Source organism: Daktulosphaira vitifoliae, unplaced genomic scaffold (genome assembly GCF_025091365.1).
Source record: "Daktulosphaira vitifoliae isolate Bord-2020 unplaced genomic scaffold, ASM2509136v1 Scaffold_4, whole genome shotgun sequence".
In the NCBI taxonomy this organism is placed as follows: domain Eukaryota; kingdom Metazoa; phylum Arthropoda; class Insecta; order Hemiptera; family Phylloxeridae; genus Daktulosphaira; species Daktulosphaira vitifoliae.
The window spans coordinates 6,918,888-6,945,597 of NW_026099575.1; the positions used below are offsets into that span (position 1 = coordinate 6,918,888).

At 25.0% G+C, this 26,710-nt stretch overlaps 3 protein-coding genes across 10 annotated transcripts in view; 2 read left to right on the top strand and 1 right to left on the bottom strand.

Annotated features, from left to right (window-relative positions):
* The first annotated feature begins 1,270 nt into the window (after nt 1-1,270).
* Nucleotides 1,271-4,160, top strand: LOC126906345 (nucleolar transcription factor 1-A-like). Of its 3 annotated transcripts, none has more exons than XM_050686909.1 (2): nt 1,271-1,646; nt 2,424-4,160. In XM_050686909.1, the coding sequence occupies exon 2, from the start codon at nt 2,430-2,432 to the stop codon at nt 4,152-4,154; it is 1,725 nt and encodes a 574-aa protein (XP_050542866.1). In that variant the 5' UTR covers nt 1,271-1,646; nt 2,424-2,429; the 3' UTR covers nt 4,155-4,160. The 3 variants fall into 3 exon arrangements, with proteins under 3 accessions (XP_050542866.1, XP_050542867.1, XP_050542869.1); XM_050686910.1 differs by having other exon boundaries at nt 1,271-1,458; XM_050686912.1 differs by having other exon boundaries at nt 1,272-1,409.
* An 8,350-nt stretch (nt 4,161-12,510) lies between these two features.
* LOC126906364 (cAMP-dependent protein kinase inhibitor beta-like) lies at nt 12,511-15,883 on the top strand. 6 transcript variants are annotated; one of them, XM_050686940.1, is made up of 4 exons: nt 12,511-12,874; nt 13,307-13,381; nt 14,330-14,527; nt 14,722-15,880. In XM_050686940.1, exons 2-4 carry the CDS (start codon nt 13,342-13,344, stop codon nt 14,802-14,804), a joined length of 321 nt encoding a protein of 106 aa, XP_050542897.1. In that variant the 5' UTR covers nt 12,511-12,874; nt 13,307-13,341; the 3' UTR covers nt 14,805-15,880. The 6 variants fall into 6 exon arrangements, with proteins under 6 accessions (XP_050542897.1, XP_050542900.1, XP_050542902.1 ...); XM_050686943.1 differs by having other exon boundaries at nt 12,511-12,771; XM_050686941.1 differs by lacking the exon at nt 12,511-12,874 and adding an exon at nt 12,881-13,219.
* A 2,447-nt stretch (nt 15,884-18,330) lies between these two features.
* Nucleotides 18,331-26,710, bottom strand: part of LOC126906341 (acetylcholinesterase-like) — a 20,731-nt gene continuing 12,351 nt past the window's right edge. The window contains exons 2-6 of the mRNA XM_050686906.1: nt 22,887-23,118; nt 22,636-22,826; nt 20,337-21,666; nt 20,023-20,198; nt 18,331-19,955 (exon numbers count right to left, since the gene is read on the bottom strand). Of these exons, the coding sequence (XP_050542863.1) occupies nt 19,849-19,955; nt 20,023-20,198; nt 20,337-21,666; nt 22,636-22,826; nt 22,887-23,110 (2,028 nt within the window). The 5' untranslated portion in view covers nt 23,111-23,118 and the 3' untranslated portion in view covers nt 18,331-19,848. The remainder of the gene's footprint in view (nt 19,956-20,022; nt 20,199-20,336; nt 21,667-22,635; nt 22,827-22,886; nt 23,119-26,710) is intronic.

The following is a 26,710-nucleotide window of genomic DNA, read 5'->3' on the forward strand; positions in this document are numbered from 1 at the left end:
CATAACATTAGCTTTATTTTAACATATGTTTAAAGCTCGGAGTATTTCAGGAACATTTTCAAAGCTTAAGTTGAAAAAGTTAATTTTTTATGAAAAAGTTGCCATATTGAAACCCTCCCTATGGGCAGGTAAAGGGTCAAATGTTCACAAAAATATATCAAATAGTAGTGAAATACTTAAGGTATCTATAAAAAAAAAAATTATATTGATTTATTCACTTTTAAAAAAGTTATGGCAGTTTTAAGAGAAAAAAAATTGAAAAAATGTTGAAAATTACAGATTTTTAAAATTGTATTTTTTTTTGGTGATTCACCGGGGAACGAGGGAAATTTTTTCAATTTTTGAGGGTAATGTCTTCAACTAGATACGATTTGTGATCTTTTGACGTTTCGTTGAGAAAAATCGGTCAAGTGAGAGCTAAGAAAAAATAGTGAGACACAAAAAAAATTGATTAATAAAAAAATTAATAAACACATCATGATAAAAATTAATACCTTCTAAGCTTCGCATCAAAGCTAAAAGGTAACNAACACATCATGATAAAAATTAATACCTTCTAAGCTTCGCATCAAAGCTAAAAGGTAACAAAAAAACTGTACTATAGACAATCAACAATTTTTGTGTCATATTAATGAATCATTACCAAAAAAATATATTTCTACTATTTTGAAATGATATAGTTTGTATAGATATACTCATGTCTTAAATGCATAGTTTTCTTGAAGGATCTTGACAAATTCAGATGTTTTAAACATAAATAAAACAGAGTGATCATTTATGCTGTGTAAAAAAAAATAACTACTAAAAATTCTTTATAATTGACTTATATTATTTTTTATGGCTACATTATATTTATATGTTACTTAAAAGTAATGAATAATTTAAAAAGTATTTTGTTATGATTATTGAACTTTCAATCAAACTTGTTACTTTGACTTATTTTAACTATATAAAGACATATAATGATAACATAAATCATGATAACAGGGAAATTATAATGATATGAATCCACATGATTTTTCATAGAGCTCATAAACATTTATGAGATTAATTGATTTTTTTTGCGGAAATCCATTCATAAAAAAAGTAACATTTTATCAAACATTTATTCAATTTTTTTAGTTGATAAAACAGTGTCACCATAGTAAAAATATAAAAAGTGTATCATTAATTGTATCAGATACTGTGAATGTGATAGTAATTATATACGTTTCTTCCATGAATTTGTGCTATAAACAAAATAATACTTAAAAATGGTTTATCAACAAACAAATCTTATAACACTTTGCAAGAATTCGATTTACGCGGTTTAGGTCGTAACGTTTTTTTCTAACGGAATTCTCATGTTGGACACGTTTATGCCATCAAATATTTGTCGATCAGATGAATTTTGAATACAATTGTATATTGTATGAATAATATCTGTGACTTTTAAATACAAATAAGTTTTTTTTATTCGTAAGATATTAACTTGATCGATTATCATTATAATACTTAAAATATTGTAATATATCTAAAAACAAGTGTTTTTCAATAACTTACCCAATATATATATATGATAAAACTTTATTATAAAAGGATTTTAAATTTTAACAATCATATTTTTTGTGTAATCCATACCTCTTTCAACCATATCATCTTGTAAGGTAATCTAGACTAAAAAAATAGTTTTTAAATTTAGGGAAGTTTTAATAATCTATGTTTGTAATTCTTACTTTAGTAGCTGATATTATGTTATGATAGTTACATCATAAAGTTTTATGGATATAACTCTTAAAAAATATTATATGAAGACTATTGAGAATATGATTTCTAATTATTTTCTAGATGAAATTTATTTTTACTCTTATTAAATTTTTTTTTTCCGTTAAGTCATTTAATAAGTAATTATTATTTTTATAATAGTTTCATAAGTTTTTTAATAACTTGACATATTTTATATGTATATATAATTTTTGTAAAACATTGTATTTTACTGTATGTCAGTGTTATTTAATAACCTTATTGACATATTTATTTCTTTCCTTTTTTTAATGTTAAATGTGACATTACATTTAAAAAAAAATGTTTTTGAAAACACAAATGTATACATTTACGATTGATAGATTGTAAAAGTTGCCATTTTTTAAATATATTGTTCAATCAACAAAAGTGTTAATATAAAAAGAAATACACACAATTTATTTTGCTTTAATTGAAATTCCATTTATGGTATTACTAATTATTACAGGTTTGGCTAACATTTAATTCAACACAATATATTTTTAAAAATTGAAATTAATTAAAACTTTTTTGCAGATTCAAAATTGTCTAAAAGTTATTTTTTTGTATTAATTGTAAGAATGAAATTGCAATATATAAGAATGGACCATTCTTCCTTAATTTTTAAAAAATTAAGTTTATTTTAACTTTTATTTTTTCAGATTAAAATGGGTTTAGAACGTAAAAGAAAATCAATAGATGTTCTACAAAGTTCAGATAAAAAAAAAAAGAATATTAAAAATGACTCATCAGAAGAAGATTCGTCAGATGATCAACAGTCTGAACATGATAATGGTGTTGTTGATGAAGAAATTAATAAAGATATTCCAACTAATATTCGGTGGCCATGTGATGACATTCAAAAATTACTATCTCAAATTGAAATATTGCTTCCAAAAAATGATGGTAGTACATTTCGTACAAGATTATCTAAAATTGATTGGGACAAGGTTAAGTTTGGTAAATATGATAAAGATGAATGTCAAACAACATGGATGGCTATCCAAGATCAATTAAAAACATTTAAAACTTTGGGTGATCTTGTAAAAGATGCAAAAAATCTGTTAGCCACTAAAGGTATTGATACTAATCAATCAAAGCAAAATCGTATACAGAAACCCAAAAGTGCTTATATGTTGTTTTATACTGATTATTTTCATAAGTATAAAAAAAAAAATCCAGACATGAAATTACCTCAGCTGACACAAATAATTGCAGATAAGTATAAGTGCTTATCGCCAGAAAAGAAGCAAACATTTGTTGACAGAGCTAATAAATTAAAGACTGATTATCAAGTACTAATGGCTAAATCAAACAGTGGTTTAAAATCTAAAGTAGAATCAACTAAACCAAAAACTCCTTTTCAAGTATACTTAGAAGCAAAATATGAAAATTTAGAAGCTCCATTTGAAAAATCAGAAGTTCTTAATCATTATAAAGAAAAATGGGAAAATATGTCTGAAAAAAAAAAATCAAAGTGGATTAAATTAGCAAAAGACCGTGAAGATGTATATTTAGGCCATCTTAAGGAAGACCATAAAGATGATCCTGCCTTTACTATGCCTACTAAAAGCGCACTTACTAAAGGAGATAGAAAAATTTTAGATTCTCTGTCAGGAATACCAAAAAAACCACCTGTTAACAATTATGGTCTTTTTTCCAAAGAGATGTTACAAAGTGATTCTTTAGCTGGAATTCCACCTAAAGAAAAAATGGCAACTGTTGCTAAAAAATGGAAAGAATTTTCAGAAGAAGAAAAACAAATTTACACTGATAAATTAAAAATTCTTACTGATCGTTATCGGACAGAATTTGATGCTTATTTAAAAACACTACCAGAAGAAGAACGACAGCTTGAAATGAATAAAGCTAAAGTCAAACCTAAGAAAGTTGAACCAAAAATTGTTCCACGTATAAATGCTAGAGAAGGTATACCTGAAAAACCAAAAAAAACTGCACCAAAAACTGTATCCAAATATAATTCGAAAACTAAAGTTTTTGATGGTGAACCACAAGCTATTCCTTTTAAAAAACCACTTGATTTATTCAAAAATCACTTAAAAAATAATCCTAAGTATAAACCAAAAAAATCATTTGAAACCCAAGCAATAGCTGAATGGACTGCATTATCTGATCGTAAAAAGTTAGTTTTTGAAAATGAATTAAAGGGTCTTAAAAAGGAATACATGAAAAATTTGAAAGAATTTTTGGGTTCACTTTCTGCAGATGATTTAAAGCTTTACCTTAAACTTAGGAAACCTGAATTGATTAATGATTCTAAAGAAAAGTCTGATGACATGTCTAGTGTATCAGGTTCTTCAAGTTCATCTGAAGATGATGAAGAAGAAGAAAGTGACGCAGAAGATGAAGTAGAGAACAGTGAAATTTATTAGTTTTACANAAGTAGAGAACAGCGAAGTTTACTAGTTTTACTAAAATTAAAATATAACCTTCTTCTAACTGAGTTGTATTAGTTTTATCAATTTTATTTAACTCTATTTGACTCATTTATTATATAAACTTTTTCACTATTATTGAGTACCAATTTTATTCATTTGATGTTAAAAAAAAAAATTAATTAATATGTTGCTAAATGTATTGTATAACTTTTTTTTTTCTTTTTCATTTCATTTTGTACATTCTTGGGTAGTTTTGTACTATAGTATTTTATATTTACTTATGTTTAATGGGTTTTTATGTATACACTGTTAAATATAATTAAAAATTAAAACTAATTATTTCTTTATAATTTAACATTCATAAGGGTAATAAGGATATACTAAAACATGTTTGAAACAGTAAATTTTATATTCTTTGTTAAATATTTACAAAGTAGTTTTTAAAACAGTTTTTATTTACATACATAATTTGTTAACCCAAATTGTAACAACTAAGTAAGCTCCATACTCATTTTTTTTTTTCTTAAATTTTAGTTATTTTTTATTTTTTTAAGTATAAGTGTACACATTAGTGTTATAAATAAAATGATAAACATTTAATTTTATCAATTTTTTTTTATTAATATATATATGTTATACAAGATATTTTATTAAGTTTTTTTCTGGTGAAAACATTTTTGTAAAACTTCCTTAAAATGTGATAAGTGTATTTTGTTAGGCATTATCGATTCATAATTGGTTTACTGAATTTCTCTACTTGTCTTATCTAAACTTTATTACTTAATAATGTTTAAAGAAAATTTTACAATCAAAAAATATTAAATTTTTTATTTGTTTGAAATAATTTGAAAAATTGTTCATAGAATTATTGGAGCATTAATCTTAACTATAATATTTTAAAAGTATTATTATGTATAAATAAGTATCAGTTCCTCATTCAATTAGAGATTGTTTTAATACTGTACTCAGTTAATAAGCCCAAGTTTGTACAAGTGATCAATAAAAATAATCCTCGAACCACTCTAAATTGGTATGTTAAGAAAAGTATATATTAAGGCGCCATTAATATTTACTTTAAAAAAAAATTCTAAAATCTGAATACTTACTAAAATATATTTATTATTATAGGCAAATGTACAGTTGGATCGATTTTTATCAGTTCGTATATTTTAGTAAAATATGTAATGTCAATTAGTGAAAATTTATTAATAGAGACCTGTATATTGCTGTACACGTTTTCATTTAATTGATTTATAATACAATGTTGACCACTGTTTATCTAATATCTGTAATAAAATCTTAAAACATTATTTTACATCCATTACTCTTAAGACTTAATTTTAAGAAGTTTTTAGGAAATAAGATGAATAATAATGAATCTATATTTATTCTGTTATCTAGGTTAAAATTTTTTCACTAACTTAAGAAATCAAAAATTTTAATATTCGAATGATTTCACGAGAATCTATTTGAGTTTTTTACTTATTTCAAATTATTATTTGAAATACAAGTGGAATTTAGGATAAGGATGACTGACCCCAAGTAGTTGGAATTAAGGCGAGGAAGAAGAAGAAGACTTCTATTGAGTATTTCAACTTTTTACGCACTCCTGAAAAATTGGAAGTATATAGATGGTAACATAGGTGCAATTAAACTAAAAAGAACATGTTATTTCAATTGGTCAATTATTGGAACCCTTTTTAAATTAAATATAGTATCTTTCACAGTTAAAGAATAATTAAAATTTTTGCAAAAATATAAATTAGATAGCCTGATTATACTATTATTATAAGTTCTCCAATAAATATATACTTTATCCTACAATGTTCTGCATTTTGAAAATAATCCAGAAACCGTTCTCCATAAAAAATTCCAAAAAACTGTTGTAGAATAGTGGTGTTAAGAAATAGCAGTCACTGTTACTATTTACAGTGATTCATAAAATAACATTAAATGTTTCTGTTATTCGTTTATAAAACAGTAGTGCATTGAGAAATTCTGTTTTTGATAAATTTTATCAATTAACACGGAATACTCCTAATGTTTATGAAACGTTGATATAAGATTATGCAACAACGAAGAAAAAAAATTAAATTAAACTTGAGTTATAACCAGTACTATCCAGATTAAAATTATATTTAATAATAAATACCTTTCGATATTAGAATTAAAACGGCGGACTGCGTAAGCACACATAAAACGTCAGAAACAAGAGAAAGCGTTCACCACCCTAGCTCGGTTGTCGACCGCCCTCAAGTAGATAGAATTTGCACCTTAACAAGTGGCAAATGTACTCAAATCAGGCTGCGCTCGTCATGTATTAAAGCGGCTAATGAAAGAGACAAGATGACCATCTATTAAACGTATCGCAAAATATACGGTACCATGTCATGATTACTGGTATTCTTGATTTCTGATAAAATTAGCAGTCACTGCAATTTTCACTATGATTTTTTTTATCATATTAGCATTTTCACACAGTGAAAAATTTCATAGAAAACACTTGTTTTGTAAAGGGCCAGCTGAAAATTATACTCCAAAGGCCCTTACATTAGATACTTAGAGAAAATAAAATTTATCCCTTTTTATCATTTATTTTATAAAATTGTGAGAACAATTGAAACAAACTTTTCATTTGTGTTATTTAATTCATGATCAACAAAAGTAGTATTTTTTAATAGCTACTATTAATAGCGATACCTCGAGTGTAAAGATCTATGACGTATTTGTTGTTTTGCGCAGTAATGTCAACAAACATATTTTTCTAAGGTCAATTTGTTATAAAAAATATTTAATTCTTTGAAACAATATTTATAAGTTTAAATGTTGGTCCAATAACTAAATTTAAATTACTTTTATTGTACTAATTTTATCATATTCCTTAAATTTTTATAATAAATACTTTATTTAGTTACTATGTATTCTAAACCCTTGTGAATTAAAATAATTCATCAATCNAATTATAATAATTCATCAATCATAACTTGCTAACTTAACATATAATTAACCATACTAAATTTTTTCTTTGAAAACAAATAGTTCAATGATTTAAAAAATTCAATTTTGTCTAATTGCCACTTATGAATATTAAATTATTAGTTTAAATACTTCAAGCATGTTTTTTTGAGAAGGGCTGACATATAGCTTAAGATTTTAGTAAAAAATTAAGCTATTCATTATGATATTTTTGGGCGGTAGTTATTGCTCTTACTCATACAAAGTTACATTGACATTATTTTACTCGTTTGTTACAAACGTACTATAGCACCCAAATCACAATTATGGCTGTATTCAGGAGTGTAATTTTTGGGGGTCGTATAATTTTTTTAATTTTTCTGCAAGGCTATCATCGTTTCTGACTTCTTAATAACCAAATTTTAGTTTCTATTACTAGGGTCATGTTAAAGGGGAAGGGGTAATGGGTCGCCAAATAAAATATGAACACATTTTTTTTTTGGTTAAGATATATTTTATCTAAAAATATATCAAATAGGTTACAGTTAGCAAGGTCTCTTTTTTACTTATAAAAATAAGCGCAAAAAATTCACTTTTAAATTAATTTACTACTTGCTACAGGCATTTTTCATTTCAGAGCGGACGGAGTGCACATACACAAGCTGTACCCATCCACCCTACATACCCACTCTATATACTAAAATGCTTGTAACTCAATAAGTAATAATCCTAAAGTTGTTATCCAATCCAACAACATTTTTTGTAAAGGCTAAAATAGCTATTTTGAAATTTTGAAAAAAATTAAGAAATACAATTTATTATCCTGGTTAGATAGAAAAACTTAAAATTGTCTTTCACAATATTAAATATTTCTGAATTTCTGTACTTGGCTCAATACAAACAATAAATAACTTCTATGATTTTCAAGCATAGAAGGAAAATCATTCTATTTAAAGTATCTACTTATTTCAGTCTAGAGACTTTTATTAAAAACTTATCCATGACAAATTATATAAATCGTAAAATAAAAATATTATTGAAGTCTAACATAAACACACAAGAAAAATAAAAATATGATAGCTGATAACAGAGAATGATTATGCACTGGCCCTAAATAATTATATAATTTTATAATACATAACAGTAACAATAGGAAAGACATGACTATAAATAGCTCTCTATGAAAGACGAGATAGCTTTTTGTTATCCAGTCAACAAGCTTACGTATATTTAATCAGAGTCAATATGCTTATCTTCATTTAGTGGTTCTCAGTCAATAACAACTTTTTTTGAATTGACTGATCAATAAAACACAACGAATTATTTACTAATTATATAATATTTTGCGTACATAATCAAGAAATAGTTAGCAAAAATTTATCATTGAACACATTGAAATTTGAAGATCAACAAAATTATATTTTTGCGACTCCATAATTACAGCCCTGTTTATAATCATATTATGTGTTAATTATATTTCATCAAGTTCATAAAAGAAATGGCGTATTAATAAAGGCTAACGGTTAAAACTCACTTCATTGGTGGCAAAAAATTATTATTTTGATAATAGCAAGCCTTTTGAAAAATCCTATGAACGCTACTATAATATTATAATGTAGTGTAAAAGAAAATGTTGGGTTTTGTAGTGCGAGTTGAAAATTATTATTTGATTTATCTTTTGATTGTGTACTTAAATTTTTATAACGTTTAAAAGATGAACTGTACATATATGTTATTTAATAATAATATTTCAATTTTGCTAAGAAAAATCAAAAACGTCATATTTTATAGTTTTTAAAGTTGTGTAACGTATATGTAACGTAACACAAAGTGTGTGTTGTTTCGAAATGTAAAATTTAAAGTTATGCACGTCATACATTTTAGAAAGATAAAATTTAATCTTTTCGTGGGAGCCCCTAAGATGTTTTCACCAACATAATGATAATAATTGTACAACATTTTTTGCTTATCAACCAAATTTTCATTGTATAATTACGTTTTTTTTTAAGTGTAATCAATTGGCTATACTTACGAAATACTATAACATATTTTAATCAAGTATATTTATAGCATAGGTTGGTCTATCTCTTAAGTGTCTTGTTGATTCCCTTTTTAGACGAAATAGAATCTTATTTTCAAAAATTACAGCAATTTATATCTAAAATATTTTATTATTAAATTTAATTTCAGTAAAATACCTACTTAATTTGTTTGCAATGTTTAGTACGAAATACGCTCGAGTTTTTCAAGTATAAAGATTTAAGCGTGCATTTAGAATATTCTCTAAAGTGTAATAAAACTGATGTCATGCGAAAATGTTCATGAGTCGATTGAAAAAACTAATGATGGAAAATATCGAATAGTAACTATCGAACTATTCGATAGTTATGTAATCTATTCGAATAGTTAATTTATTTTCCATTTGATAGTTTTAATTAAATATTTTCATATGTTATACTGTATATATACAGAGTGATTGATGTATCGTTAACCAATAAATTTCTCCTAAAATAATAATAATTTCTCAATTTTTAAACTGTTTTATATATTTTAGGTATATTTCTTATAAGGGTACGAATTTTATTTTTTTTAATGACAAATTTTAATTATATATTTAACTAGTTTATACAATAGATGTATAACTTTAATATTTTGGAAGTTATAAACATTTTTAAATGTTGACAAGAGGTGAAGTTTGGCTTTTTATTTTTATCATTACTCATTACTTCTCTGCTGTAATACTCCTCTTAACCAAACAAAAATATTCATAATTTCTGAAATATTGATCAAAAAGTTGTTAAGGACCATAATTTTCTTTTTTATATCATTATTTAATAAATAATCTAATTAATTATGTATATTGACATTTGAACAAATAACGTTGTTGATATCTTTATAAGGCATAAAGAATTAACATAAATAATACATCATGATTGATAAATTGAAAAAACGTAGTCTAAAAGAAACATAAAAAAAAAGATAGATATTATTTTTATTTTATAGAAAAATTTGTTGATTCATTAAATTCTGATGACTGCGTTATACAGAGTGTTTAGTAAGTAAAGAATCAAGTCAATTGTAACAAATAATGAGAGTAATAGAAACCCGTTTCCTTATATAATATTTTTAATTACATTGAAACATTAAATAACATATACTATAGTATAACTAACAAATATTAAGTATTTTACTATTTCCAAGAAATACTATTATTAAATTATTAAATATTTCAATAAAAGATGTACTAATGAGGTAATTGAGTATTTAATTTGAAAATAAATTATGATAACTGACAAAAAGTCGTAAGACTTTTTTAGTGATAACAACAAAAATAGTTCATATGATTAGTATAAAAGGCAATGGGAAAACACTATACTTCAAATTTCCTCATGATACACCAATTCAATCATCATAATTGACAGATTGTTGTTAATCAACTTAATAACTGAAAAAAAAATATATTTAAATAGGGTAGTATTTATTGTTTTCGCTATTACAACATAATTTTTACCAATAGATAGCATGAAAGTCAATTAATTTAGAAAAGCAAATAAGATCATATGTTTGTACATTTGGGCGGGAATCTCACACGAATGAAACATCATAAAACTGATAAAATACTGTCTGTATCGCAAGAAATTTTTTTTGGTTTGTTATCTTATATAAAAATTGAAATAATATCGTTTAGGTGAATTTCATTATTTTAGTATTGATTACTATTGAAATAACGTCGTGTAACAAATATGATACTTATTACCACAAGCACATTTATTTGATTTATTAAAAAACAATTATTGATTTGATTAATGCGTTTATCGGGAACTATTTTTTTATATAAAACTATCACATAGTGTTCTATTTTCTTATTTCTCTTCATCTGTTCAAAATTTATTTTTAACTCCTACAACTCATTGCATCATCTGTATGCGGATACTAATCTTTTACAACCAACAGTCTTCAGATTCAATAAGTATTTTTACAAATTGTACAGTAGTTTTTTAATTTTTACTATTACTGAATGTAAAAATTAGTTACAAAAAAAAGACAGAAAACAAATTACAGGATCGTGACACAGAAAATGTATTATTATTAGAAATCCCTTCTGAATCTGAAGATGAACATGAAATTGCCTATTTAGATGTATTAGATTATAATATGAAAATACTTAAGGACATAAATTATCCATTGCCAGATGATAATTTACCAGCAAATGATGTAAATGTAGCTCTTCCTTTTATGTATACTAATTCTAGTTACTCCACTCCTCAAGATAATTTACCTATTATTATTGTATGCCACATGTTAATAAAATTGATACTCAAACGTCAAGTCACATGTCATACTCATATACCTCTAATACAAACAATTCTGTATATTTTAGTTCAAAAAACCATCAAAACCAAAATGAATAAAATTTTGTCCTAAAAATGATAAGATAATACCCTTACTAGAGAAAGGACGAAACTTCTTCGATGAGTTCCAAATATGTAGAAAAAATATAACAAGGAGAATAAGAATATTAAGTCTTGCCGCTAAATATGATAAAATAAAGCATTGACCCGAATGAAAATATAAAAGACAGAGATAAGATGGTCTAGAATGTAAAGGCTATACATTTATAAGTTGCACTATATGTCACGTCATTTTATGACAAAATAAAAATTGTTTTCTTTTAATAAAATTCAACTTGAAATCTAGAATATATGATTATAATTAACTATGAACTTATTAATTTATTTAATATAATAAATTATTAATTTATTATATTATTAATTAATTATGTAAAAAATAAAATAAAATAGAATATATTCTTTTATTTTAATACCATTATATTTTTTAATACGTTATAAAAGTTATTTTACATTTTATGTTTGTTTTTATTATTATTATTATTATTTTTTTTTTTTGTTTTTAAAGTTTAAAAATTATTTGTTTTTTGTGTAGATTCTTAGGTTCTTAAAAAAAAAAGATAGGTATTATATCGGTATATAGCATATATGTAGCAGATATGCAGCACCTATAATTATGCATATATTAATATTTAATAAACTGAAATATATTTTTGACAATTTTTCCCGTTCACTATTAGTCATAAACTAACTGAAAAATTAATTTCAAGTTAAAAAATTATTTCATACAAATAATTTGCATGATATTCGATAGTTTAAAATAATCAAAAAATCCAATCACTANTTTAAAATATTCAAAAAATCCCATCACTTGAAGAAACATGTAAGCTGAATGCTGCCAATAACCAGAAAAGAATACATCACACTTGTATCGACCAACTTATGTGACGTATCATTTGTAACATATCAAACGAAAAAATTCGTCGTAAACTCGTTGAACGCCGCCTACTGCGGTAACGCTACCGTTGTGTGTTGTTGAACTCGGGTGGTGGCGTGAACTTATCAGTCCGCTGACCGACCCCATTATCAGCGGCCGTTGTGGTGTTGTGTCTATTATACCAGTATTCAGTAGTGACTTAAATTATTCATTACTAGTATTGCGAATAAATCATTAATAATTGTTTAAATTTCGGAAGTACTGTGCGTCTGTCGGACAAAAAAAGCCTCTATCAGTTCAATACCATATCTTTGATCCGTATTAACTAACTTTTTCGACACACTTTATCTCTGATCTCTCTCGCACTGAGGTAACGAACAAATTGTTAAAAACTAAGCATATCCGTTGTCGTGTACAACTGCAGTAGCAGGCGCACGCAGAAAGATGCGACGCCGTTAAGACCCCAGTTCTCGGTGAGTACGCAGCTGCACACTTGTCTATTTAGTATAGGCGCTGCTGTTAGTTCTCATTTCTACACGTTTCTAAATTCATTGATTATTTGTTTTTTTCGTTACTGTGCCCCTCCGCCATGCCACTCATTATCTCAGTCTGAGCTTTTAACCTCGACACCTACTACTACTAATACTATTACTATTACTATTATACACGACCACAGTTCGCCATAAATTATCATAGATAAAACTTCTAAAGAGTAACTGGCAATTATATACCATTGAATAGATAAACGATGGTTTCAAACTGAAGAACAATGACATTTTGCTCTGCAGTATGTATGAGCTATAACTGGTATCACCATTGTACAGAATATTTTTATATAAAGTATTAACAATGTAAAAATTAACCTTTAACTATTTATTTTTCAAAAATTTATAATATGATGTCAGAGTCGATCAGTAAAGGGTTATGCGACAAATCCAAAATGCTTCGTAAACATCGTAAAAAAATGTTTAATAAAACAGGTGATTTATAAAGTAGTTCATACACTTTTGTAACTTGTTTGATTTTTCATTAAAAATTTAACTATGTGAAATATCTTACTAATTACTATACTAACCCGGGTTAATTTTCTGAATTTTTTTTTACAATACTTATTTAAAATTTGTTGATGGTAATTAGAATTTCTATTTTTATTATTTAATATCTCAATAATTTTTTTCTATCATTATTTAATAGTCGTTCAATGTTACTCTTTAAATTAATCCTATAGCCTAAAAATTCTAAACTATTAGATTTTATGTGCTATATTGTATTCAAAAATTTAACAATAAATTTAAAACATTAAAATGGGTTAGGAAAATATGTTTTTTTTAACTTAATAATTCAATATTTTAAGTTATCTTTGTCCAAAAATTAAATTATTTCTTTGAGAACATTTTTTTTAAATACATCAGAAAAATTATTATTTAGTATAAAATTCAATAATGGATATATTAATAGGAAATAATTTACTACTAACAATAATATTTAATTATTTAATTTAAGATTTTAAATTGTCTTCAGGTAAAATAAATATTTAACTATAAATACAGTCAATAATATTTAGTTATATTTTACTTTAAATAACATATTGCACTTGCTCACAAAACTTAGATTTGCTCAACTGTTAACTTAACAACTCAAAAAACTTATAATGCTTTTCTCTTTTCTAAAACTATTGTATACTAGTTGGTGTAAAATAGATGTTGAACATTTATAATTAATTTAATCATATTAGAATTAAATATATGTATACCCAAATTCCTTTTAAAAATGTTTAAAGAAATAATTACTTGTTTTATTTATTAATAACATTAATAGTTTAAATATTTCGATTTTACATATACCGACAAAGTATTTATTAGTAATAGGACTAATGATATTAGAATAAAAATTTTAAGTTATGATAATTTTTAATTACTTTTATGTAGCATTGAAAATGGTAGCATCTGAAATGACAACCAATCAAGAAAAAGATATTGACCAACTGCAGTATGTAGACATCAGTCCAGATTTTTTGACTACTGGAAGAACTGGAAGACGTAATGCTTTACCAGATATATTAGGTGAACACAAACTTACTTCTACTGCTGATTTACCTGATCGTCTCCAAGCATTAACTACAAATGGTAATTTTATGTTTTATATAATTTAAATTAAAAAAAGTGTAGTATAATTCTTATGATTTGTACAAAAATTGGTTTTATTTGCAAAATTTTAGTAAGTAGTATACTAAAACCTCATATGTAAGTAATGTAAATTTTTTCTTCAGCACAAGAATATGTTTTATGATTACTAATTGTACATTATATTTATGTTTAAGAAAGCACTAGCTCGAGTAGTATGCAACCAACCAAAACTACTGGAGATTCAGATCTGTCAAAGTCTCAAAACGCTGCATATTAACAAATTCTAAATAACTAAAATTATATATAAAAAAAAATAATTGACCATGGCCAGTTGTTTGATAAAAAATGATTGGATTAACTTTTTTTCCTCTTCATTTAAGTTTTGAAAAATTATAGTAATTAAGAATTTTTTTCCTAGTCTTTCAAGGTCAAACCAAAGTAAAATTTATGTACTTTATTTTTATTAAATTTCTGTTTTTATTTATTTGTAGGGTGTTTTGTTCCTGTTTTTAATTAATTATCTACTAGTTTTATTTATACATATGTAAAAAAAATGTTGGTGTTAAAAATTACATTTTTTAAAAATTTGATCATAAAGTAATTATTCTTAATGTGTCCTCCATTGCTTTAATTTAAATCCTAAGTTTTAAATTTTCTTTTTCTTGAAATAAGTTTTAAAAAATGAAATGTTAATATTTATTGACTTTTTTAATTTGTAGCATAGAATATACTACTTAATTTTTTCTTAGCTCTTCAAATAAGAAGTTTATAAATATTTATTATTCATTTTTTGAACAAAAAATATGGTACTTTAAAATAATAAATATATTAGAGAATCATGATTAAAATAAGACAATAAACCTATCAATAAAATACAAATACAAATTAGATTGTAAAATATATACGTACACAGTAATATTTACACGGTCAATTTTGTGATATTTTTACAAGTTCTTACCTGTATAATTGTCTTAATTTTATGTTTTTATAGTAATTTTGTTTGTGCTGTAATCTTTAAGGAAGATTTATTAAATACCTATTAATTAATAAATTTCACAAAACCTAAAATAAAGAAATCGAATATTTGTAGATATTACAATATGATGTCTGTATTGATTTCTGTTTCATTTGTTCCTTATTTTTGTAATAAGTAGTGTACTATGTTTTTAAAGAAAATTCATTAAAAATTAAATTTTATTTAGAAATATTATTATTTATTAATATTAATATAATATATTAGTAAGATATAATATTCACAGAAAAAATATAAGATTTAATTTATTATATAAAAGTCCATATTTTTCTAACAGAGTTAAGATTATAACTATGTAACTTTTCCCATATAAATATGAAAAATATATTTTAAACACTAATTATATTTATATCTTATTTCTATTATAAATTACAAGCTTTTAATTTTTAACATTCTTTAAAATAATGTTTTAAAATTGTTATAAAAAAATATTCAAATTAAACTGTCATTTTTTTTGGTATTGTATGAATTATAACTAGTTAGTAAAACAAAAAAATTTAATGTCCTAAAATTGTATTGTTTTCTTTTAAAATTGATGAGAAAATGATGTGTAATTAATTAGATTGATTTTTTCAATTGTTTTTTAAATTAGTATTTATTCAACTAATTAAAAGATTTTAATATAAATAATATTTAATAGACAATGTAAATAAGAATTTTTTTCTATTCACTTCTGCTTAAATACTACATGTTATACAAGTTAAAAATTATCTTTCATTGTTTTTTAAGATTTCTATTTATTTAAGGTGAACATTTTTTTATTATATATATATAATAAATAAAATTTAACTTATTTTGTTTCAATAAAATTGTCAAAATCTAGCAGTACTTATTTACTTTTCACTAAACAATGTTCACTTATTTAACCCATTATTTTTCTTTAAAGGTATAGTTAGTGGATGTTAGTTTTCTATTGTGGGGCTTCTAGCACCATTCATAGTTTTTAAATATTATTTGTCTATTGTTCCTATTATTAATATTTTATACTAAAATTAAAAATTCATTGAATAATTATTATTATTTTGCTAATGAAAATAAATAACTGTACTAAATATTTTTAGTTAAAAACATGTTTGTGACATTTAAAGACATATTTATTTATAATTATGGATTATTTTGTTAAATTAACTAATTTATTTAATTCTCGAGTTTGAGAGAATAATAAAAATTAGTATTGAACTATGTAAATAATTTAATTCCATCACAAATAATATTGTTAAGTTAACAACACACTAACTTTATGAAAAATTATAAGTAGTTTTAATATATTTTCATATGAAAAATAAATGTTCTAGTCTAAATTGACTTTTATAAATTATTTTTCTGTTTAACTAGTCAATCTATTGGCTGTGTTTTACTATTAATACTTACATTATTATAAACAACTTNATAAATGTTCTAGTCTAAATTGACTTTTATAAATTATTTTTCTGTTTAACTAGTCAATCTATTGGCTGTGTTTTACTATAAATACTTACATTATTATAAACAACTTGCAGTTATAATTTGGAATTAAAATGTACTTTACCATTTATTTAAATGTTGAACATCATTTTTTTTACTTTTTTTTGGTTATTATAAAATGATTTTTTTTGTTTTAAAAAAATTATTAGTAATTTATTTAAAACTTTATGATTATAACTCATTGATGTCTTTTTATTCTAGTTAAGTATATTTAAAATTAATTTTATTCCCATCCATTTACATAATTCCATTTTATATTTGATTTTATTTTTGCATATATATTTTTTGATTTGTGTATGTTTATAATAATGTGTATTACAAAAAAACATAATGTATTTAAAATAAAAATGTAGTATTTTTGGTATAGACATGGTTTTAATATATTTATATATTGCAAAACTTGTGGACTCAATGTNCATGGTTTTAATATATTTATATATTGCAAAACTTGTGGACTTAATGTTGAATAAATGAAAATAATATTTAAAAAATATATAATTTTTTTATTGTGATTTTCGGTTTGAAAGATGTCCAAGAAAAAATTTGAGATTTAATTATACAAACACTAGATGATTAGATATATTGATAATTAGAAGAACATTGTTGTCCTCTAAGGCATTTATCAAAATCATCTTATTGGTATATTGCTGTAAACAATGATATTATAAATCGATTGATTTAACTTAATATTGATATTATTTATGTTAATAGAGAGATTTATGATCTAACTAGGTGTATGGTAGAATAAACAAATATGTAATAAATATATATATTTGTTGGCTTTTTTGAAAATTTTGACTAGTACCGAATACAACAATTTGCTTTCTTTCAATCGATAAAATGGCTCAATAGTAAATAAACCATTCTATCAGTCATAAAATGTATACTTAAAGTAATTCGCATACATTTTACGTTTAAACAATATAGTTTATATTTGTTATGTATGTCATTTTTACATATATTTCAGTAAAACTGTAGTATACCTGAAACGTATAATAATTTTTAAAAATTATCGAATTTTATTATTTGGTACTTGCAAAAAGTATGATAATTACTTAAAATATTTAACCGAAGATGTAAATTGAATTAATTAACTATGCTTATAGATGACATACTAACAGTGCTCGAATTGGCCAAAAATAAGTAGGGGAGCTCAACTTAACAATTTGAAAACTGCGCCCTAGTATTTTGAAGACCTTTTTTTTTTTTTTTACTCATTACTTTATTTAGTATTTATTAATAAATCATATTTCATTATCNCTCATTACTTTATTTAGTATTTATTAATAAATCATATTTCATTATCATACTAATATTTAAAAAAAAAAAAAGAGGTGGTATTTTCCACCGTCCTCCCGTCCCAATAAAAAAAAGTAGTTGGGGTGCGCAAAAAAATTTTAAAAAAAGTAGACGAGCTACATCCCCCTGCGCACCCCCCAATTCGAGCACTGCATACTAACCATACATTTTTGGTACTTTATAAATTAAAACTAATATGTTTAAATCGCTCATAAATAAATAATTGTTGAAGACAAATGCACTGCATATTAATGTATTTCATAATAACATAACATTTTATAAATTTAGAACAGTAATTAATTAGAATTGTTATATTTTTTTAATTCCATTTAATATACTCAGAAATGATTATATTGATGGCAGTTAATTGTTCATTTAGTAAAACTAAGCTTTAAGTATAACAAGAATGAATGCTTAACAATAAATAGAACATTGAAAACAATACGAAAGTTATACAATATAAGCTTAATGTGTATTTATAATTACCTATCTTATTAACTTATCTAAATCGGTGATGAACCAAAGTTCAACGTTTTAAGCTTTAAGTACCACAATGGCATTATGCAACATAGGATCATTACGAGTAATGTATATCTTGAAAATATTTAGTGTGCTATTTTGAAAATGTACGTTAGATTTATAGATATGTATAAACGAATAGACTAGAACGAGTATAAATGATTCATGAAACTAACATAAATTTATATAAAAGAGGATTCGCCAAGGATATTTTAAAAAGTTTTATGTATAAATTTAAAATTGCTACATAGAATTAATGCAAAATAAGCAAGTCTTATACGAAAAATTCTTTTATAAAGTAACATATATTAACACGTAAAAGGTCAATCGTTCCTAGTCTATTCATTTATATGTATATAGTTAGATTACAACGAATTTAATTTTACTCTCAAGTAAACAAAATTTATCTAATTATCTTCAAATGGTTTTTGTGTATAATTATCTAAAATTACAATAATAATAATAACAACATCAAAAGAATACTATACAACCACAACAAAAGTAGAGGACCTTTTTAGATGAAGTAAAATTACATTGGCTAATCAATTACCAATAAACTAACCTACTGTATTAAAAAGGTACATAATGATATGTTATACACAAAGATATATATATATATATACGTTGTATGTATTTATAAATTTGTTTAAACAATAATAATTTGTATGTAATAATATATATATATATATATATACACGGTAAAAAATTATTAAGCCTAAGTACTGTGTGAGAAAATCGTCAACGTTAGACGAAAGAATTGGTCGGCTAAGATATAACTAGCGCAGTATAGTAAAAACACAGGTCTAGAGTAATTTTTCGGAAGAAAATAAATAAATTTTTTTCTTGTTATTAGTATTATGTGCGCGCACGTATTTGCTGGAAGCCCAACTTGTACCTATACTGAATGTTTACGAGTTATGTCTTGCAATGTTAAACAGCTTTATATTTTCATAAACATTTCAATAATTACAATTTATTGTTTTTTTTTAATAGCACAAAAAGAAATTCATAGCATGAAAACCACAAAAGTCAGCATAAGAATTCCTAGTGACAAAGTATATAATTTTGTCCCTCCGCTCATAGCAGTACAATTTATATCAGACTTCATACTCTCTGCGAAAAAGAAAGTAATCCATTATTATTTTAAATGAAAAACAAATTATAACATTTCAAAATTTACTTGAAATGGCTGTAATGTTAGGAACATAGTTTTTCCAAAAAGCGCACTGCTCTAAACGTGGTCCAACACCAGTAGATGTATTATTCGTATCTAATGTCAAAAATTCTTTTCCATAAGCTGTATGAATTGGCCACCTAGGTTTGACCCACTCACCGTCAATTGTCTTGCTTGGATTTCTGAAAAATCATACTAATATAAACTTAATATACTTCACAGTTAAAATACTTTCTACATAAATTTTTTTAGGATTTAAAATTTCTAAATACACTAAAATTGCACAATTTATTAAAAAATTTTCTGAAAATTCGACTAACCCTGTTTTGGCAAAATTCGTCCAATATCTCATCATTCTTTTACTGAGATCAATTTCTTCGGGTTCATAACTCTTTGATTTGTTTAGTGGGTCTCCAAATACATAGCTAATTTCATCACCATGCATTACGCCTGTCCATTTTGGCCAGGGGTTATTAAGAGAACGATGTTTAAAGTAATACATGTAAACGTTGTTGCCAGCTTTTGCATACAAGTGAGCAAACTCATTTACATTACATGTGAATTGGTAATCTCCAACCATTTTATCTAGAGCATTACGATTTTTTATTGGATCGTTCGGACTCAACCAGTCCGTATATTCAAACGCAATAGCAGCTCTAACTACTGGGTCTGCACGTGGGTTGATTTTCCCTAAAGCCTTTATGAAATCGTCACGAGATACTTCAACGTTTTCTTCTTTTTTAAAAAGTTCTGTCAAGTAGTAAATTATCCAATAGTAACCCTCCTCAGAGTTACTTCCCATCAGTATATTAGTTTTTTTGAAGTTATTGGTTGCCAACGATTTCTGTGGATAGTCGTCAATAAATGCACCGTCAACAACTGGAACAAACGGGAACTGGCAAATTTCCATTTGATCCCACTCTTTTTCTACTATTTCTGAACCATTCATCTGTCGTAAACAGTCTATAATTTTCCTAATGTTATTGCTATCATGAGGACAACCCATAGCTTTTGCGAGCCGTATTCCTCTTCTGAAACTTTCTTCTCTAGATAAAATAGCCCAGGGTGCTGTTGACGAACCAGATTCCATAATTGCTTGGTTAAATAAATTTCTGCTTAATGGCGATAGTAGATGGAGTGAAGCAGAAACGGCACCAGCTGATTCACCAAAAATTGTCACATTACTTGGATTACCTCCGAAAAATTTTATGTTATCATGTACCCATTGTAAGGCCATTAATTGATCAAAAAGTCCAGCATTTCCTGGTACATCCTCTGTATCAAAATATAGGAACCCTAAAGATGCTAGTCTGTACTGCATAGAAACCACAATAACATTTTCTTCTGATACCAATATTTTAGGATCGTAAATATCTAAAGTAGCAGACCCTGAATAAAATCCTCCTCCAAATATCCAAACCATTACAGCTGCATTTTGTGGTCTTGGTCTAGGTACAACCACGTTTAAATAGAGACAGTCTTCTGACACAGGAGAATTTGGATTCCACATTGTAGACCCTGGGAAATCACCAAAAACCCTGTCAAAAATTTGAACGCATGTATTTGGTGGTGTAGTGCAATTAAGAACAGTTTCAGGCTGCGTTTTGTCCCAACGATCTATCGGACGAGGATGTCTAAATCTAAGCTCCCCTAAAAAAATTAATATTTCATCAATAGTTATTTACAACAAAATAAAATGCTGATTTGCATTGCCTAGACGAGCTCTGCGTGGGCTTTAATTTTAAGGACCTGTCTAGCCCAATAATTCACAGAAATATGCTTGACTTGTGCGTTTCATTGATAAGTTTATAATCTTTCATCCATTACGGACCGGGCAATCACATTTTTNTATGCTTGACTTGTGCGTTTCATTGATAAGTTTATAATCTTTCATCCATTACGGACCGGGCAATCACATTTTTTATCATATATAATAAAAATAATAACAAAATACTTAAGAATAAACTGTAAATGCCATGATAATCGATAAGAAAATAGTTATAAGGTTTTATTATTAAAAATACAATTTACAATCATAACAAAATTTATTATAATTTTTAATATATTTTATCACATTAAAATACCCCGAAAATTTTTGATAAGAATTGTATGAGTACATTGTTAAACTTCTTATAAAAAATATTTTTGTATCAAGCTCTAATAGCTCGGTAATCTAAAGTTTGTATTTTTATCATTTTAGAATCTATTTCGATTTTGCGCGTTTATAAATAATACATAGAAATCAAGCGTGGCTTAGTAAATCGTTCATCAGATGCTTATTAACTTATAACTTGACCCATCTAAATTTTTATACTCACTCGGATCCAGCCCAGACAAATTTTTTTTAAGTAGGATCGACCCTAATAAGTAGAATAAATCATATATCCACTCAAGTCTGGTCCAACTATTTTTATTACAGACCCGAGCCGAATATCGGCTTATATATTACACAATAGTGTACTTCAGTAAAACTATCAAGGCATATGATTTTATCGATTATAATTTCTATTTGTCTAATATGAACCTTCTTAACGTAAAGAAATTCAGTGTCTTTGCATTTAAAAAGTTACCAAGTTCTCAATTTTTACCATAATATGCAAATAAAATATGTTTACTAACCTAAAGGTTTTTGTGCATATGGTATGCCAAGCCATGCATCAACTAATTTTCCGGTGGATGCGGCTTGTGTGATTCCTCTGATCTTGCCCTTTGTTGTTTGAACTATTAACGGATCATTGGTTTGAAATGAACTATAGCTATTTTCTGGTGAATTAAAACCATTATCATGGGTATTCTTAAATTCAGATCGACTAAATGCAAAAAGTCATGTTATTATGATTTTAGTTTAAAATAATTTAATAACTAAATACCTTTGTCTATGATTAACGTTTCGTTTTTCGGCATATTTCGGTTCTTGAGCAAACATATCTGATGCCCGTTGTCTAAAAACGCGATCCGGATCATGATTAATAATTTGAGGTTCTAATATATCTTCTGCTGTTGGTGTTCCCAAACTTTGATGTCTAGAGTGTCGTAATGCGAGTCCTTGGCATAACGCTACTAAGTAGCCCACCCATAGCAACCATTGGACCATTTCAAAGCCTAGAATTATATTGTAATAATTATTTATTTTTAAATATTTAATTAATAATTAAAAATACCCCTTTCAATTAATAAAATTAAATACATTTTTTTAGTCTGCATTATACTTGATTTAAACGTAAGAAATTATTAGACAACTGTAAAAAATATATATATATATATATTTAAATAACAAAAGTAGAGTGTTCAAAGTTAAAATAAGAAAATTATTATATTTTTGATAAAAAGAAAAATATGAATATAATAAAAGTTGATCACTTGTGCCTAATATCATTTAAAATTAAAAATATAATAAAAATATTAATTTCAAACTAAAAAAAAATATTAAACTCAAAAAGATAGAAAAAAATTACTAAAAAATTGCGGATACCTATTTCGGTAACAATGTTATAATTATCAAAGCTTAACAAATACAGATACTCCGAGAAAAATATGATTTGTTCGCTTACTTGAAATTATATATTTATTTGTTTTTTAACTACTTCAAAAAATAAATGCATTTATATACAAAAGTTGATGTAAAATGGTATAATTATATAGCATTATATTATTCATATATTATTATTTTCCTATTATGTTCTTTAAAGTAAATAATTAAATCAAAAATTAAATCAATGCACTTAGAGTAAATATATATTGTAATGAATTTGGAAGGGAAAAAATAATCAAAGTTAAGCTAAAACAACATAATAATATTAATTATTTTGAAATAACCCTATTTATTGAATACACTACATTTTAAATGCAAGTATAATTTGTATTTTTTGTACAAAACCATTGATACACAATCATTAAAAGAGAAAAAATGTGTTCAATTTCTTGTTTTTATGAATCAAATAAATTTAAACTAGGTAAAATGTCTATAAGAAAGAAAAAACAATTCAATTTTAATATTAATAATAGTAGAACAACTGTTATGTGCTTGCAATATTTCGTTATCACAGTTTAATAAAAAAACTTTTAGTTGATAACTATAAGAACTTGTTAGTTTATTTCAAAGACTTTTAAAACATGTGTCAACATTTTACACGTAATTTTTTTTTTAAATAAAACTCAAATTATCGACTAAGGATTTTTGTCATAATAATAAAAATTTGCTGATAACAAATACTTTCTAGGGAAACTACAAGAGCAATACAATAATTACGATCCAAGGGAATTCGTAATCGTTTATTAATCGTTTAATAAATGTATCTCGTATACTATATATTAGATCAGAAAAAATATTTTTACATTTAACAACTAATTTTCTGATATTAAAATGAATATTTTGTAACGAATTATACTATTATTTTGTTAAAAAATTTATTTTATTGTTGTTGGTTTGTTTATTTTATACAAACTAAAAAAATGTCATAAAAAATAATATCAAAGAATGGTAAATTTATTTGCTGTTTTAACAGACCTTAAAGTTTATGTATCCATAACAAACATCATCTTTCATTACTTATTTTAGCCTGTAAAACATGTGCGAAACAGCTTTAATACCACATAATTCTTTTGGAGAACCTATTAAATTGTCCTTATTGCTACCCATAAAATTTTCTACTACCACTATTTCTAGAGTTCTTTGGGGTATAGATTAGTGTAAGTACATACGATAAATTTAGCTATCAATATTGTAACCTCTTAAGTTTTCATATTAATATCAAAAATTTTATCGTACGGCTTAAGTAAATAAAAATTTTAAAATAATAAATAAAGAGTGCAAAATTGTTTTTTGTCTATAAAATTTGGTATTTATTTTAATTAAATTAAATTTAAATGATAAATATATGGGTTAATTAATGTATAAAAATTATTTAAAATTTTTTTATAAAAATATAAATAGAAATTCAGTACTAATTTCATCTAGGAAAAATACAGGAACATGAATATTTAGCAAACATCTTTAAATTTATACTATCAGACAAAAAATTTCCAACTAAAAAAAAGTGATTTGATTAAATTATTCAAAATAACACTGTATTAAACTTCTTTTAACAAATCAAAGATTGGGTTACTTCGATTACTTTCAACATAAATTTTAGAAATAACTGTTATAATAATAAAAATTTGACTGGTAAAAATAATTGTAACAGCTACATTAAACTTAAAAACCCAGCACAGGGGGGTCGCGGCATAGTTGGATCAAGTATAATGATATCTGACAGTGATTAAAATCACTATCATAAAAAACGCTTCGATGCAAATCTTTAGATAGTGTTTAATTTTAAAAAATTGGTGGATTATTCCAAAAGCTTCATAAACTGCTAGTTCCTTATTAATATCCTGATTAAGATAAAGTATGTCGAATGAAAAAGGGATTATTAAAAAATAGTATTTCCCATAAAAAAATTATATTGATCAATACACTTTTCAATAAGTTATAGCATTATAAAGTTAAAAATGTAAAAAATAAAATCGAGAATTTTCACACAATAATAGCATTTGGTAGCCATTTTCACCGTGAAGATAAAATAAAGTCCGAAATTTTTTTTTTCCATGATAAAGTATATTACATTAGCTTTAATTTAAGATATATATAAAAGTGTCAGACTTTCCGGAACACTTTCAAAATTCAAGTTGAAAAAGTCAATTTTTTGTGAAAAAGTTGTAATTTTGAATCCCCCCCTGTAATAAGGTAAAAAGTCAGATTTATAAAAAAAATATACCAAATGATAGGTAAAGACATCATGCATCTACAAAAAAAAGAATTATATTGATCCATACATCTTTCGAGAAGTTATAGCATTATAAAGTTAAAAATATAAAAAAGAATTTTTTTACAAAAATCGTATTTTTTTTATTAAGTTTAATGTCTGTTTTCACCATGAAGATAAAATAAAGTCCGAAATTTTTTTTTACCATTATAAAGTATATTACATTAGCTTTAATTTAAGATATATATAAAAGTGTCAGACTTTCCGGAACACTTTCAAAATTTAAGTTGAAAAAGTTCTACTTTCTACATGCATTTTTTAGATTTGCACCCCCCTCGTATATAGGGAAATGGTCCGATTTAAAAAAACAGTATGTCAAATGAAAGATGTATATAAATACTACTTTTCATGAAAAAATTGTACCGATCCATACATTTTTCAATAAGTTATAGCATAATAAAGTTAAAAATGTAAAATACAAAATCGAAAATGTTCGCACAAAAATACCATTCGGTAGCCATTTTCACCGTGAAGATAATTTAAAGTCCGAAATTTTTTTTTTGCATAATAAAGATTATTACATTAGCTTTAATTTAAGATATATATAAAAGTGTCAGACCTTCCGGAACATTTTCAAAATTTAAGTTGAAAAAGTAAATTTTTTGTGAAAAAGTTGTCATTTTAAATCCCCCCCTGTGGGCAAGTAAAGGGTCACATATAAAAAAAAAATATACCAAATGAAAGGTAATGATATCATACATCTATATAAAAAAAAATTATATTGATATATTCATTTTTGAAAAAGTTATAGTAATTTTAAGTAAAAAAAATTGAAAAAATTTCGAAAATTAGCGATTTTTCAATTTGTAATTTTTTTAGAGGTTTCCCCCATTTACGGGGAACGAGGGAATTTTTTTCAATTTTTAAGGGTAATGTCTTCGACTAGATAC

Bases quoted from the DNA above. Each gene is read 5' to 3' on its own strand.
- LOC126906345 (XM_050686909.1), top strand. From the start codon at position 2,430: ATGGGTTTAGAACGTAAAAGAAAATCAATAGATGTTCTACAAAGTTCA.
- LOC126906364 (XM_050686940.1), top strand. From the start codon at position 13,342: ATGCTTCGTAAACATCGTAAAAAAATGTTTAATAAAACAG. The intron at 13,382-14,329 runs GTGATTTATAAA...ACTTTTATGTAG, and splicing joins AAAAATGTTTAATAAAACAG to CATTGAAAATGGTAGCATCT. The intron at 14,528-14,721 runs GTAATTTTATGT...TTTATGTTTAAG, and splicing joins CCAAGCATTAACTACAAATG to AAAGCACTAGCTCGAGTAGT.